Consider the following 16,936-nt stretch of genomic DNA (forward strand, 5'->3'; position numbering starts at 1 on the left):
TTTGTGATCTACTTACTTACTTTTCGCTATTTTTAGTTTGTCAAGTAGAAGTAGTTTAATCCTCCAACGGGAAGATAGGCTGAGGAATTTCGGGGCTGTTTTCACGGAGCATCGATATTTAATTTTCATAAAATTTGAGTAAAGCCCAGAATTTTCGTCGCGCTTCGCGCGCAGGCTATACGGGTTAGCCAGTATGATTTCACGAAAGTGTCAGTGAATATAATTTAGGTAGGGGATTGGCGTGGTTCCGTTCACACCGCATTGTCGCCCTTCGCAATATCAAATATTTCATCACAGTATATAATATTACGGCTCATCAGAACGTTTGAAACTGATGTTTCGCAATCTAGCATTTACTTATCATATCGTAATCTAGCAGTCCATGGCGTGTCCTAATCTGAAAAAGTGGATTCTGATTTTTTTTAGTTTTGAAACTGTTTTAGCATACCAACCTTCGAAACTTTCTGGACTAAAGTCATGAAGTATATGTTCCGATTTTAGAAGTAGTATTTACATTATATTTCACTTTCAATTCACAGTATCATGTACTTTGAGTTCTACTTAGTATCAGTTCTTTTGTATGAATAACATACATGTTGAAGTATAAAAGCAAGTGTGGTAATGCCTTTAATTTCTGGAAATAAAGCTACACAGTATGGCATTTTTACGATCCACCATATTTTTTATTGATGTTTACTAATCGCGCAAATTGTTTACACCATATCTTATACAACTTCTCCGTATTCCTCTTCGACTAAACTATACAGGCCTTAATATGGGGAGGGCGCCATACCATGATATTTTCTAAAACGTGCTGTTCGAGTTAAAAGAGGAGCAGTATCGCATTTCCTCAGACATGGGGTGATTACTTCATGAATGTAATCGATTGCGATTACGATTACTTCTGAATCACGCGATTACGATTACGATTACGATTACAGCAAAATCAGGAAGTAGTCGATTACGATTACGATTACATTGGAAAAGTAATCACGATTACTCACGATTACATTTATTTTGCTTCTTAGAACTAATCTTGCAAGATATATTGAAGACAATATAAGGATTGCGTCGAAAAGGCCTAATGAGATAACAACAACTTCCTCAATAAATGACGCGCTATTTGCTTGTTACGTCATAATGTACCCATTGCCCAACTTAATAAGGGACGATTTATCGCATCAAACGATTTGCATTCTTGCCAGTTCCGTAACTGCCGCACCCCAAATTACTTAATAGGGTGGTGAGAGCGCTCGAAGGGGACTCAAAATTATTTGGTAAAACCAACATAAATTATAGAGTATTTTCGTGAGATCTGATTACCCTGAACATTTTTTTCGGGCTTCGCGATTTAAATGTCTTTTAATAACTTAATTTAGAAATGCATACATCTCACCCTCATGAAAAAAGTATGCATAATTTACAGGAATAAGCATTTCGGTGCCGGTCATTATACCGAGCCACGACATACCAAAAGACAAATGCAGTTTCGGCCAACATACCAGATGATATAATGATGAATTACGTGCCCTCAGTTCCACTGGTAAATCTGACTATCGGGGGCTTAGAGAGGCCTAAAAATGAATAGTAATATAATGCAATTACTAATATTATTGACAATAATTCAGTCTTCAACTTGAGAATTGACCACGTTATTGGGGCCCACGACTAACGTTCGGAATGCGGGACGAATTGCTGTTTTGGTCCTTATTCTAGCTACAACCCACGCTATCATGGCATATAAGCGGATGGCCATGGCAGCAGGTTAAGAATTGCGAAATAACGATCGACGCCAGTTTAAGGTGTAGAGTCATATGAGAATAAGATAAAGTGACCATAAAATTCTGCCTTATTCTTAATGCGGATACTGCACGCTGCCGTCACGAGAAACGGCAAAGAACGGTTCGGTTATGATGTATATCAGCAGCTGTTGATTTTTAATGCTTCGTTGTGGAAATTGTAATGTTTTATTTGGCGAGTACAAAATTTCAAATCTTTGCTCGGTGTGAGCTCGGATGGTGTGAGCCTCTGAAAGGTTCAGGTTCGTGTGAACGTGAACCTTTTTGAAAGTTACTGTGTGAACACGAACGTGAACCTCATGACGTCACGTGACGTCGTATTTCTAATTCCAACCCTACATTTTAGTGAAGTTATAGCCTATATTAATGTACAACACGATACCAATAGCGATTACTCCGGCAACATAATGCCACTATGCTAAAGTACAAATTGACGTTTTAAACGTCGGCGGATGTTTCAACTATGGGGCAATCAAATGGTATATTATTCCCATAAAATCAATATCTTCCGTCGCTTTGCCAGCAATTTCGACGAGGACTTGCAAGGGAATATAAGCTTACGCCTTAACGGTCCAGGCCAGCCCGACAATGTATTCGCCGTCTGGGTATTGTGACGTTAATATTGAGCAGAGTGTAAAACGGGATTATATACTTGCTACCGATATTACCCCATTACCAAATTATACAGCAGTAGCCAACACCCCAATCCCGCGGATTTTGTTTTTATGGTACAATAAACATATGAAGTCAAGATTGACCACGTACACCTGCTAGATTTTTTACATTAGACAACGATATCAATTCCTTTGATTGGTCGAATAAGCATAATTCTCTGGCTATCATGTAGTGCAGGGGTGGCAAACCTTTTCAGCCAAAGGGCCACATTTGATTGACGAACTATTGTGCGGGCCACTAGCCGCGCCATGCGCGAAAATTTTTCGAAGTTCATGGGTCAATAATGTTGTCACTTGACTATATTGCAGGCCTGTTGTATATCACTGGGCTCAGTTAGCAAGGAATGGACTATTTGGCACCTGGACGTATCGATATCGAAAGTTTCAACCAACATGCGTCAATCATTTTGTGCCTAGGTTTCATAGTCGACGGTCCTTCTGCGAGCGCGAACGCAAGGTCGCATGTATTGAACGACACTTTGTCTCGTCATCGCGAATATAGTTAGACTCAATCTGATACATTAGGTGTTCTTTCATTTTCAGAAAGCGGGTAACAATATTAAAAGCAAGAAATCGAGTGACAGCATGTTGAGCGAAGCGTATAGAAAATTTTTACTTTTGATAAATCCATCGCAAATTATTCTGCTTTATTGTTGTGCACGAAGATCTACCAAAATGTGACTGGCTCAGGGATCTGTCAATGCGTCGGAACTGATATTTTAGTCATCATAGCTCAAGTGTTGCGGCCAGACTAATCAAATTTTTGGTTGGCCTCGCAAGTTCACAATCTGTGCAATCCATTTTTTGATAATATTACTAATTTCGGAAATTACCGCGCGGGCCACTCAAAACCTTCTCGTGGGCCACGGGTTGGCCGGCCCTGATGTAGTGCATCTCGCTATTGATGTTTTGTCAATGCTGGTCAAGCTCACAGCAGAGAGTCACTAAATATTCGCAAACGAGATGCTGGTTATTTCGAGCAAAATTTTTGAGATTCTCAAGGTGCATGCTCGTTTAGTGTTGATTTTTTTTTATGCTGCCAGCGCCATGCATTGAGTGGCCAGCAGTAAAAATGCAATAAATTTCAACCGAAGCTGTTATAATGAAGTGAAAACTGTAATATGTGAAAAAAGGTTTACAGCTCAGAACCTACAAAGGTTCGTTTGTGTACGTGAACATCTAAATTTCTGAGGTTGAATACACACAGAACGCGATGCGTGAACCTCACGTTCACACCATCCTTGGTATGTAGGCTACTGCATAGGCCTGCTTCTCGCCAAACACCAACAGACAAATTGCGTTGAACTATAAGCATAACCTTTAACGAAACATCAATATTACCATTTGCAACTAGGCAGAATGGTGATTATTATCCTGCTGCGAGGTAGTGGCGTCTAGAGTGTTGCGAAAACAAGATATGTCGCGCGGCAGGTGTTCTTACAATCACACTACAATGTAAGTCGATTATCTATTTACATACAATGTGTGGAAGTGGATACTTCTTACGCAATCATGAGCGAAGCTAGTACTTCTGACGTAATAATGAGCAGTGGTGTTTATAAATCAGACGTTCGTGCTATCATTAACCTGGTATAATGTCTTTTCCTTGTTCGCGAATGTTGAGTTTATGTCATAGTCCTTGTACTAATAAAAAGTAATCGCTCTTTCACAAAGAAATCGATTAGATATGGGAAGTAGTCGATTACGATTACGATTACTTCGGAATTTTTTCGAATGTAATCGATTGCGATTACGATTACTTGAAAATGCTGTAATCGTCGTAATCGATTACGATTACTAATCGCGATTACCCCATGTCTGACTATCATATACATCCCATGATGCGGACGAATGCTTATGCTGTCGAATATTGGATACTTCCTGGTATGTATCAATAAGAATCAAGCTCTGCAACTTTGGCGTAGCTCAAGTTGCACCTTTTGACACTCCATGTGAACGAATTACGATCGTTTTCACAACTACTTACTTACCTGAGTAGATTTAAAGTTAGTCAATTCTACTTCTACTTCAAGTGGTTTTAGGTTGCTCATGGAAGTACTTCTACTGGTACTTGAGTAGATTTTTTCGTCGCTACTTCTACTTCTACTTGAGTAGTTTTCTTGACTACTTTGACCACCTCTGGTGTTAGTCCATAGCTAACTGAGAGTTTACATCAATACCACGGTTAGGCCAAGTCAGCAAAGTTGTTGTTATAGATAAAAAGATATATCGAATGCGTACAACTATATATATTCGCCAAACAAAGTGTTATTGTCACGCCGGAATTGAGTCTAAAGTAACATCAAAAATACTGGGAGTAGAATATTTCGGATCGCTTCCGAGGCGCAGTTTAAAATTATCAATATATTGCACTTAGCGAATACATCCATTTGTACAGTGCAGCTCGATTATTCTATTCGAACCGCATTCACGCCTCAGACACTAGGCGATAGGTAGCTTATATGCGAATATAACTAGATGACAGGATCAAGACTGAATGGTTGGGAAGCGCCTTCTTCCTTCCTTGATGCTCTGAAACAAAATATATGTTCTGTGGATCCATTCTAGCGGATCGAGACGACACACGGCACGGCGATTGTCGTTGTTTATTTAAAGGAACTATTAGCTGCTTGTCGCCTGGCGGTCCTCAGAATGTACCTTTGCATAACTCATAGCTGTTGAAGGGACAAGCGCAAATGCGCATGCGCACTCTCATTGACATGGTTCAGCGGGTTCGTTATGCAAATGTGCGTTTCGAGACCTTTGACATAGGTGGGTATCTGGGCAGCTTAACAGTCTCGAAGCGGATAGTGAGCCAAGACAAGAAATGTTTAAACACACTGGGAGATAAGCGTTAAGAGTAGTATACACAAACCTTTTCTTTAGGCAATACGAAGTTATGAACACGACGAGCACTATCAACGCAGCTCCCAACATTGAAGACAAGATGATAGAACCGATTTCTCCTTCTGTAAGTCCCGTGGCTGAAAATAAACCTTTTATCGCCTGCTGAAGTATTCCATCTCAAGATTCTAAACCCGAATTCAGTTTCGCAAATCCCAAGTCCTAATCCGTGCTCTTGTTATATGTGATGCTAATTTCACATCCTACGATTTTCAACAACACATTTAAAATGACACAACCGAATAACATTAGATCTAGAAAATAATATCTTCCGATTTCAATGTGTGATCGTGATACCTCATACCTACACAAGATACTCCATCACCAACATGTCCCGACTTGCAATGGCATTCGTACGCCCCGATGGTGTTGGAGCATATTGCGTCAAAATGACAGTAATTTAGCCCACTGGTGCACTCATCTTCATCTGTGAATATATACAATATACATATAAACGGCCGTCAACACGCATCAAGATCGCCAATACACAGATACAATCATTTCCAGAACGAATAAAACCCCCATCACAATTGCAATGGTACGAGCCTGCTGTGTTGCTGGATGTTGCATTGGTATGCCACCCGTATAGGTCAGCAAAGCACTCGTGTTTATCTGTGGATTGTCAAACAAACCAAAAGACTATTCCGATACTGTCCGGTCACATTGCTTTAGTCTGACATGAATATTTCTATTTTGGTTTACCTGTACACGGTCCATCGTCTCCTCCATAGTAACCATCGAAGCATTCACATTTAAAATTTGTCCCAGTTCTAATACATATTCCAGTGTCGACGCAAGGATCAGTAGGCGAATCAATACAAGCATCGATAACTGGAAAGGTACATTAAAATCAACTCACTAGCCGCAGGGGCGGGCAACATACGGCCCGCGGGCCGGATCCGGCCCGCGGACAGTTTCTGGTCTTAGTTGATAATCTGGCCCGCCGGCCGGTGTCCGGTCAATACCGAGAAAGCCATTACCGAGAATGGACACCACCGAGAATGCAATGTATGCAATGCAGGCAAGTTATGCATATATACAGGTCGTGTGCATGTGCAGTGCATGACGGCTTTGCCACATTCGGTGTGGATTCTCAGATATAAATTTCTCGACAACGCCTTCTCAGTAAGTTCGATTCTTGTAGGGTTACCATACGTCCTCCTTTTTCAGGTTTTTCAAAATGTCCTCCGAGGACGCCCAAATGTCCTCTTTTTTGAGAATTTTGGTTTAATATAGGGCAAAATTCGACTGAGATACAGTAAATCAGCACTGAAGGAACGCTCCGGCGGCTATTACGGGAGCTGAGCCGGAAAGTTGACCTTTTTTTAGTCTACCGACCACGAAGCGGGGAAAATTTACCATTTTTCAAAATTTTCCTCCGGTATTCTAAGTTTGAAAATTTTGAAAAAGTAGAACCGCGGCCCTAGTCTGCCGAGATTCCCCACCACTTCTCGGCAGACTAGGGCCGCGGTGGTTCTATACCAATACCGAGAAAACCACTACCGGGGCCTACGATACTTAGGCCCCGTCACTACCCCCGCGGCCCTAGTTTGCCGAGAACTGGTGGGGCTACTGGCTACTGGCTGGAATTGAACCTAATTTGGTGTGTAGGCTTAAATTAGAAAACCTAACAATTTTATCAAGTAGCCAGTACAATTTGAGAAAAAAAGTCATTTTTGAACACCCCTAGTACCGGGCTTATCGAACGCCTTGAAATCTTAATTAAGGATTGCACCATCATTTGTTAACTGATCAGAGAGAAGCAGACATGGTGGCGCCTGTATGACAATGGTGTTCTCAAATCCACATTGTCTTCGTCATTATCGGCGAGAAATGGAGAAATGGCTTTGAAATGACATTGCTGTCGTTACAATACATTCATTACATGCGATTTATTCCTTGTATATTTTTGGATAAATGAGCGAATAATGTATCGATTCAGCTATCCGGCCCGCCAAGTACTTAATTTTCCTACATCCGGCCCGCCGACTGGAGAAGTTGCCCGCCCCTGCACTAGCGTATAATGGTATATCATTTCAAAACAACAACAAGGCCCTTGTTTAAAACATGTTTTTTTTTTTTTTAAAGCCATGATGTCACGGATATTTAATTGTGACGCCATAGTGGATTGACATTGACAATCGAAAATATAGGGTAAATATAGCTCTTTTGACGAAATATATGTACTATTGCTGTTGAACCGACAATTTTGAGGGTTCCAACCATGCCATATCGATGTACTTCGGCTCTATCGGGTGGTAATTGTCCGTAGGCTCATACAACATGTATTTACACAATTATGGCATAATTTTACAACTCAAAAAAAGCACAATTTTGTTTTTGTTTTAGAGGCATTTGTTTAAAACACTGTTCAAAACATGTTTTAAACAAAGTGTTTTAAAACACCGTTTGTTTCAAATGCAACCCTAGATATCAGATTAGATTACTAACGCAGGGTTTACGCTACAGGTTTTAGTGCGTAGGCTACAATAATCTGTATAGCCAGATCGAACGCCATATTGTAGGGTTACCATATTTTGGAATCGGGAAAAGACACTTTTTCAAAATTTTCTTACAATACTGGATAATAATCCGGAAAAAGTGGTTCAAAAAAACTTTCCGGCTCAACTACCGAAATGCAGTTTTTCTTTCACATTTTCCGTTGGTTGACTAAAAACAAGGTCGTCGCTCACGTTCGAACCACGAATTTCCTGTTTAGCGTCATTTAGAACGTATGGTAACCCTACCATATTGTCAGTATAGAATCAAATATGTATACCTTTGTCGTAATTTAACGGCAATATGTCCAAAGACAGATCTTTTACGATTCCCCGTAAATCTGCGTATTTTGGTAGTCTATAGACTCTGTCGTCAGACGACAAGTTACCGGTCGCGATGGCCTGAACATAAACGCAATTGTGCAGGTTAGAAGCACCCCAACGAATATTGTGGAAGGAAATAAAGTTGCAATACCCGAAGATCCCAGAGATCGTACTTTCCAACCCCGATTGCGTAGATGATGATGCCCTGTAACCTTGCTACGTCTGCGGCTTTGACCAATTCTCGGTGGTCACTTGTCCTGTCGTAAGATGAAACAAAGAAGATCACAATTCCACTATTTGAAGTTAGCGTAATTAGAAACTAACTACCGCTCTCACTTGTCATCATTTATAACAACAATCATAATATTTCCCGTACTGTTGCTTCCCCATCTTGAAGAGCTTTGAAAATGCGCGACCGCTTTGCGTATTGCGGCCGCCGTGCTGTGCCTACCGTTGCCCGATTGAGTGATTTCGTTGATTGCATTCTGCGAAACATGCAGAGCACACCTTCATACCGCCCGCTGTGTACTTGATTCCGACATAATTACCAATAACGTAGCTTGTGACCGGTATTGCCCGAGCGAAATATGTGTTGTAATGACGGCACGGTCAGACATCCTGGAAGTATTTGAACAAAGCGTGTATTTTCAGAAAATGTGATACAATATGCCGAAACAAAATTTTGGCTTCAAATTAATACGAAATTACACGACCTGCCAGTGGTTCTTTAGCCTATACTGAGCCACGGAACACTTCGCTAACTCTGCTAGCCTTCGCGGAACCCCAAATTTTCGATGATTCATCATAACCAAAATCTACCGTAAGAGACAGTATTTAACTACACATCGAATACATTGCTATAGATTACTAGTGCAGAAAATGAAATGTGCACCGACATGGAGTTAGAATAGCATTACCATTAAAATATAAATTTTCACACAAAACGACAACATGATAATGAATATTTATCGCAAATAATTGTGAATTCTGCGGTTCCTTTTCAGATTCCAGTTCAGAAACGCGAGGCTTCTTCACCTTGAAAAGTGTCATCGTATTATTCGGCCGAAACGTAACAGTGTCATACCAATTGCTTGATTACAAATGAGCAGAGGTGGTCAGTAACGAGGTACTTCTACTTTTTCGAAGTACTCATGTAGATTCCCTCTATTTCTGGTACTTATTCAAGTAGGTAGAATTTTCGCTAATTCTACTTCTACTTCGTGATATTTTGTGATCTACTTACTTTTCGCTATTTTCAGTTTGTCAAGTAGAAAGAGAGACTGGGGAATTCTCGAGCTGTTTTCACGGAGTTCTAACTTTCAATTTTAAGAAAATTTAAGTCAAATCCCGAATTTCCGTCGCGCTTCACACAAGGTAGATATGGAGTTACAAATAAGTTTTCACGAAAGTGAATAATTAGTTTCAGTTCTTTTGTCTGGATAACATACATGTTTAAGTTTAAAAGCAAGTGTAGCATCGCCCTCTATTTTCCGAAAATACAGTTACACTATATGGCACTTCTACGTTACGCCATATTTTTTATCATCGTATACGGATCACGCAAAGTGTTAACGTAGTATCCATACAACTTCTGCTCTTCGACTAAACTTAAGGCCGTAATATGGGCGAGGGAACATGCCATGACATTTTCTAAAATGGGATGTTCGAGTAAACAAAAGATCAGTATCTCATTTCCATAGCAAAACTATCATTTGCATCCCATGATGCGGTCGAATGCTCATGCTATCGGAAATTGATACCTTCTGGGATCCATCAATGTGCATTGTGTATGAAGCTCTCTGCCCCTTCCGCATAGCTCAATTTACAGCTTTTGAAAGTCCATGCGAACGTATTATGACCGTCTTCAAAACTACTTACTTACCTAAGTAAATTTAAAGCCAGCAAATTCTACTTCTACTTCAAGTAGTTTTAGGTTGCTTTCAGAATTTCTACTTCTACTTGTACTTGAGTAGGTTTTTGCATCGGTACTTCTACTTCTACTTGAGTAGCTTTCTTGACTACTTTGACCACCTCTGCAAATGAGCTTTTAAATATTGGAGATAGAATTGGCATTTCAGAAGGACGGTTTTGGATTTCGAATTCCACCTCTCCTGCCTACGCCACAGCATACGACACGACTACGACTACAGATAACTAATCTCCGTAGGCTAATTATCGATAATACGACCACACAATTCGACTACTGATCGGGCGTAATTACCCGCAACCAATGATTGCCAATGATCGCAAACCGTATGCATGAGTTAAGTGCGTATGGCTCAGCAAACCCCTAGTGTTCCATGGAACCACTATATATATACGGCAGGTCATAGTCATGGGCAGGGTTGCAGGCTTTGATGTCTTGCTATTACGGAGTATAACAATAACGTCAAAAAGCCTCCATGCGATCAGCGTGAAACGAGGTACAAAAAGAAATGCAAATTATCGGTTGCTAATAGCTACTCACCCACGACCTGTATAAGTGTTGGAATATGTTATTATTCCAATTTGGGCGGTTCCGTTGTCTATATCAAACTGCCTTGCCATGTCGATTACCCATCGCTTCATGGCGTTGGACTCATTTGGCTCTATTTTGGTTTCCGACAGATCCAATACAAACACGATGTCAAGAAAGGTATTTCCACAAACTGAAACACATCAGTCACTACTAATCCAAAACTTTACCACGAAATTAATAAATTATTGGCTATGATGAATACATTACAAAGTAATTTGAAGGTAGACGCAATGGGACACTGCATACAACTATACTACGAATTTCTAGCACACTGAATCGCCTGGATGATGCGTCTCAAAGGAAACTGCCAATATTTACAGGGTCGACTGTTGATTCCCAGTTATATTTAAATATCGATCTAAAACGAAAGCCAATTAAATAAGTCAGACTGCGTCAGAGTAATTTTATTGTTAAGCTACTTTCGTTGGGTGGAAATGAAACCTCAGCGACACGAGAATTGCAATAACGTGATTTAACATGTATAAATTGTGGGAGACTGTGATTCCCAAAGGGGGTCATTTTCAGAGATAGTCACTGTTGATACTCACGTAGAAGTACCACCGTCAATTTCTACACAAGTAGAAGTATCGTATTACAAGTAAGTAAAAAGGTAAATTATTCTACCACGCCTATAGTTTCTGCTAAAAACTGAAAACTGTCAAGTAGAAGTAGATGTATCATAACCACTTGAGGGAGTGGTGAAGTTAGAAAGATATATTCGAAGTGTAGAAGTGCTTCGTTTCTGACCCCCTCTGATGATTTCGAAGTGGCGTGACCATGGAACCACTGTTCTCCAATGAAAACCAGATTTACGCTACTGGAAACACGAAAGTTTACTCCACCTGCGGCGTAGTCGATTACAAATCCTTGGCCCCCAACGGTGGTATTTGCAGTGTAGAACGCCATGATGACATTTTCGTAATCCTTGAGAAAGTAGGTGGACGGTTTAGCATGAGGCGACACCACAGTAGTAGGACCATCCTTTCGTCTTCGTGTTAGCAAATTGTCTCTAATTTTGCTGGATGAATCGACGTACCTGCAATAATGTGTCATTGAGAATACCTGAGCAGAGCTAAATGGAATTGCGCCGTATACAAAAGTTGATTTGCTATAATGCGGGATATAAAGAACTCTATAGCGTACAACAGCTTTATTATGATACGAGAACTCTAACTCTATAATTTGTGTATAGCGAAAGCAACTCTCGAGTAGCCTATAGTCTACACATTGTAAACGAGAATTTTCGCTGATTTCCACCATAGCCTAGGGTGCAAATATGGCCGTCGACATTGCCTGGTATAAATCACCCATTTCAAGGTAAACAATAGTCAAATAAACCACTTAATATGGTAATAGCCTATATCCCAGTCCCAGAGATGGAGTGGACCCCGTTTTCGTGACCACAAGAAGAAGGCGCAGAATGTTGGTAAATCACAGAAGCCCACTACACCCTGGATTATTTCTTCATAAGCATTGGTAGCCTATTTGACTGGATTTTACCTGCTGGAATCCGTGTGAATGCAAAGCAATTTCTACCTATCCTTCTGTCTGCTCTTTTTTTTCACCAGTGCCAATGGTATTACTTGCAACTGATGGCACTCAGAGGTGGTCAAAGTAGTCAAGAAAGCTACTCAAGTAGAAGTAGAAGTAGCAACGACAAAATCTACTCAAGTACGAGTAAAAGTACTTCTTCCATCAGCAACCTAAAACTACTTGAAGTAGAAGTAGAATTGACTGACTTTAAATCTACCCAAGTAACTAAGTGGTTGTGAAAACGATCGTAATTCGTTCACATGGATTGTCAAAAAGGTGCAAATCGAGCTATGCGAAAGGTGCCAAGCTTGATTCATATTGAGGCATACCACGAGGTATCCAATTTTCGACAGCATAAGCATTCGTCCGCATCATGGGGTAAAATGATAGTATTGATATGGAAATGCGATACTAATCCTCTGTTGATTCGAACAGCACGTTTTAGAAAATATCATGGTATGACGCCCTTCCCCATATTATAAGGCCTGTAGTTTTGTCCAAGAGCAATACGGAGAAGTTGTACAGGATACGGTGTAAACACTTTGCGCGATTAGTAAACGTTACTAAAAAATATGCCGGATCGTAAAAATTCCATACTGTGTATAGCTTTATTTCCGTAAATTAAAGGCATTACTACACTTGCTTTTATACTTCAACATGTATGTTATCCAAACAAAAGAACTGATATTGATTAGAAGTTAAAGTATATGATACTGGGAGTCAAAAATGAAATATAAATACTACTTCTAAAAGCGGAACATGTATTTCATGTCTTTAGTCCAGAAAGTTTTCAAGGTTGGTATGCTAAAACAGCTCTAAAACTTTTCCAGATTAGGACACGCCTTGGACTGCTAGATTACGATATGATAAGTAAATGCTTGATTGCGAAACATCAGTTTCAAACGTTATGATGAGCCATAATATTATATTCTGTGATGAAATATTTGATATGGCGAAGGGCTACAATGCGATGTGCACGGAACCATGCCAACCCGCTACCTAAATTATATTCACCGATACTATCGTGATATACTACTGGTTGCCCCGTATCCACCGCGCGCGAAGCGCGACGAAAAGTCTGGGCTTCACTCAAATTTTATGAAAATTAAATGTTGATGCTCCGTGAAAACAGCCCCGAAATGCCTCAGGATATCTTTCCGTTTGGAAGATTAAACTACTTCTACTTGACAACCTGAAAATAGCGAAAAGTAAGTAAGTAGATCACAAAATATTACGAAGTAGAAGTAGCGAAAATCAGATCTACTTGAGTAAGTACCAGAAGTAAAGGAAAACTACTTGAGTACTTCGAAAAAGTAGAAGTATTTCGTTACTGACCACCTCATGATGACACTATATGATAAAAGTATGGTAAATAGGCATATACCGAATATTTTTTATCCATCCATGCATTTATAGTGTATGTTAGGAACAATGTTCCCTCTGAGCTGCGCACGTGCGCAAATGCGCAGTTCTGACACGGTCTCTGCGCACAGAAAATCAGAAGTGATGACCTTTTTTTAGTGGTTACGCAATGTTGTCCAAGAGTCTGCGCAGTGAGTTGGTGAGTGTGCGCAGACTCGTCAAAAATTAAAGGGAACATTGGTTAGGAATGGTCACGTTCAAATATCTTGACTCACGGTGTATTGCATGTCCCATGATGACAATGTATTTAACTCACATTTGCATATGCCGACATCGCATCATTATCAATCATTATATATATCGGACAAATGTTATTCTCAACTGATTGATAGGTTTGCTGAATTTGAATGCTTACGTCAGATTTAACAAGCTAGGACGCAGAATGTCGGTCACCTTCAAGCCAATGTAAAGAAAATCGCTTTCAGCAAGTTGAAAATCTCTTATCGCAAGTTCATAACCTGAAAAGAATAAAGTTCAAATGATTCGTGATCGTACCACACACCATATTGAACACTGCTGCATTGGGTCAAATAATTACTTAATAGGATGTAGGCTGCACACGATATTTACAATGTGTGCACTATGCACCTGCCCTGCTGTCCAAGTCAATCATCATTCATCAATCACCGCATTCGTCGATTCAATTTTGGGTGTATGGAACATATTATCTGGATTGTTGAATTTGCCCCATCGAAATTTCTCAACAGAGTATGGGCCTACTACTAGCCTGCTTACCATACATCAATTATTAAACATAAAAATGCAGTCGAGTAATCGCTTCTTATACCTTCTAGTTTCTGACACGTATGCGTGACATTGATAATTTTGGTCCATGGAGCTAGATTTCCTGGATAGGAATCAGTAGGACCACCGTAACAAGGAGATTTAATGCTTCCAACGCGAGCAGTCCTGGTCAAAATCTCGCCAACCTGATTGCAGGAGAATTGATCTGTTGAGCAGTAAAATGTACATAAATTTCCTATACAGTACATACATTTAATTGCAAAAGAACTCACCGACAATTTTATACTGACATTGGACGACATGCACCGCGATATAACTAGTAAATGAAAGTGCAGTGAATATGGAAGTCATAACTTCCACTTTAGTTCGCTAAAATCTGTCAATTATTTGACGCAAGAGGATTCACACTCGGGTAATAGGTACACTCTCATAATAAATGATACTTGTGCTGAAATATTATTTTTGGCGATGTTATTCTTTATAAGTTATCATTGACCGTAGTGCAGAGGCCAAAAGTGATGAGCACCATTTGTCTTACTGGAGTGCAGGCTGAGTGTTGCACTTGCGTCTTATATTCTCTGCATTACTTTTCATTCAGTGTGCATGCCTCTTATTTACTTCACCTAGGCCAGGGGTGGGCAAACTTTTGAGCTCGCGGGCCGCATTCAACACCTGAATCCATTCGCGGGCCGCACTATATAAAATTGGGATTATGAAACACAATATTGTAGGGTTACCATATGTCCTCTTTTTTTATTTTTTTGAAAGTGTAGGCTTCTCAGAGGACGCCCCTTTGTCCTTTTTATCGAAAATCTAGGTCATACTAATAGCAAAATGCGACTGATATGTCGTAAATCAGCACCGAAGTGTCGCTATGGCGGGTATATCGGGAGCTGGGCGGAAAGTTGACCCTTTTTTTTAGTCAATCTCCACCACCTGCCAATGTGGAGTAGAAAACGGTATTTTGGGCGCTGAGCGAGAAAGTTGACCGTTTTTTTAAGTCGACCGACCACAAAATGGGAAAGATTTACCGTTTTTTGAAAATTTTTCTGGGTGTTGCAAGTCTGAAAATCTGAAAAAGCGTTCTCTTCTCCGATTTCCAAAATATGGTAACCCTACAATATTGGTATTCCGAGTTGGTATTTCTATATGAGGCGCATCTTTGTGGGGTTCTGATGGCGAAGAGCGCTAGTATAATAAAATCGAAAAAGGAAGGTAAATTCAACCGCGCGCAGCGCGAAGAAAATTTCAAGATTAATAAAACTCTTTCAAGAAATCAGGATTCAATTCGTAAATTCAAATTGTATGTCGACGGCCGCCAACACATACTAATTGAATTGCATGTCCACGGCCGCACAAATTTCCTTCTACGGCCGCAGGTTGGCCACCCCTGTTTTACGCATACAGAGAACGAATCTACCTAATACACCCGCGAATCGTTTTCTCCGAACGCAGAACTAAAATTAATAAACGTTGCTGGAGTCGCCGATCTAAAATCACACTCGTGATCCGAATTATATCAATCCCGTTTAGGATTTCTGTGATGTTTAGCAGTTCAAACCTTTCAAAATGTGTTGGTCTTGAGGTCGGGCTGTCGCGCCAGATATTATACATGAAAAATAACATGGGAAGTATTTACCTTAGAATTGACATGGTAAAATATATTAAGAACAAATTTAATTGAGTCCCTGTAGATTTCTAGTACGCATTTTATCAATATTTTTAATAAGTTTCGTGAGACTCTCGCGGGCCGCACCAAACGGTGTTGCGGGCCGCATGCGGCCCGCGGGCCGTATGCGGCCCGCGGGCCGTAGTTTGCCCACCCCTGACCTAGGCTAAGGTGGGTGTCTGATCTTAATGGCTACTCCAAGTTGTTTCGACACCCTCCTATCTTTTCATTGTATCGCAGTCTTGTGATGTTTTGAAACGATGAAAATATTAATAAACCTGACTGACTGACTGCACATAACCGACGCAAACTGTGCGCAGTAAACTCAAGATTGCCACTTTCCCTTCATTCCGTTATTTTGTTGCGGAAGTCCTCTACGTCTATCCTGACTGCCTATATAGCCTACTCTGGTCAAACAACTTTCGGATTGAATAGCGACGTCTCAAGTTACCAACAAGTGCGTACCATACTCAAGGTGAAAATCCTCCAAGGACATTCAAGTGAGAGTAACGGCCAAAACGAGCAATGCGTATATTAGTTAATAACAATCACACGGTAATTAAAATGATTATATGCAAAGCCGGCAGACATTTCACACTGTACTTACGCAACTTGTTCATTATATGTGTGTTTCGCAAGGGCAAAAGGATTTAACATTTGTAGATTCACAATCGGTTCCACACTTTTGGGCTTCAAGTCCAGCTACGAATCCTGAAATAGGGGGTAGGCTGTGTTGAAGGCTGTGGGCCACGACCAACAAATAAACGCTGTTACGGCTCGGCCGTGATCGTAAGCATAATACAACGACGAAGAGGCAAGTCTACAAACTAAGCAAATTTGGAGAAACCCAT

The 16,936-nt window shown here is 40.4% G+C and overlaps 2 protein-coding genes across 3 annotated transcripts in view; one reads left to right on the forward strand and one right to left on the reverse strand.

The window, feature by feature from the left end:
* The window catches only part of LOC145453942 (doublecortin domain-containing protein 1-like), a 304,595-nt gene that overhangs the window by 242,752 nt on the left and 44,907 nt on the right, over positions 1–16,936 (forward strand). The gene's annotated exons all lie outside the window — the stretch shown is intronic.
* Positions 4,708–14,812, reverse strand: LOC145454427 (uncharacterized). Of its 2 annotated transcripts, XM_080332423.1 has the most exons (13): positions 14,689–14,812; positions 14,460–14,621; positions 14,028–14,130; positions 11,560–11,753; positions 10,667–10,847; positions 8,748–8,817; positions 8,536–8,684; positions 8,351–8,456; positions 8,157–8,277; positions 6,080–6,208; positions 5,682–5,804; positions 5,349–5,457; positions 4,708–5,005 (listed from the first exon to the last, which is right to left on the reverse strand). In XM_080332423.1, the coding sequence occupies exons 1-13, from the start codon at positions 14,765–14,767 to the stop codon at positions 4,948–4,950; spliced, it is 1,584 nt and encodes a 527-aa protein (XP_080188549.1). In that variant the 5' UTR covers positions 14,768–14,812; the 3' UTR covers positions 4,708–4,947. The 2 variants fall into 2 exon arrangements, with proteins under 2 accessions (XP_080188549.1, XP_080188548.1); XM_080332422.1 differs by lacking the exon at positions 4,708–5,005 and having other exon boundaries at positions 5,039–5,457.

The sequence above is a fragment of the Botryllus schlosseri genome, chromosome 13 (genome assembly GCF_051294905.1).
Source record: "Botryllus schlosseri isolate E-star chromosome 13, Bs_hap1, whole genome shotgun sequence".
Lineage (NCBI taxonomy): Eukaryota > Metazoa > Chordata > Ascidiacea > Stolidobranchia > Styelidae > Botryllus > Botryllus schlosseri.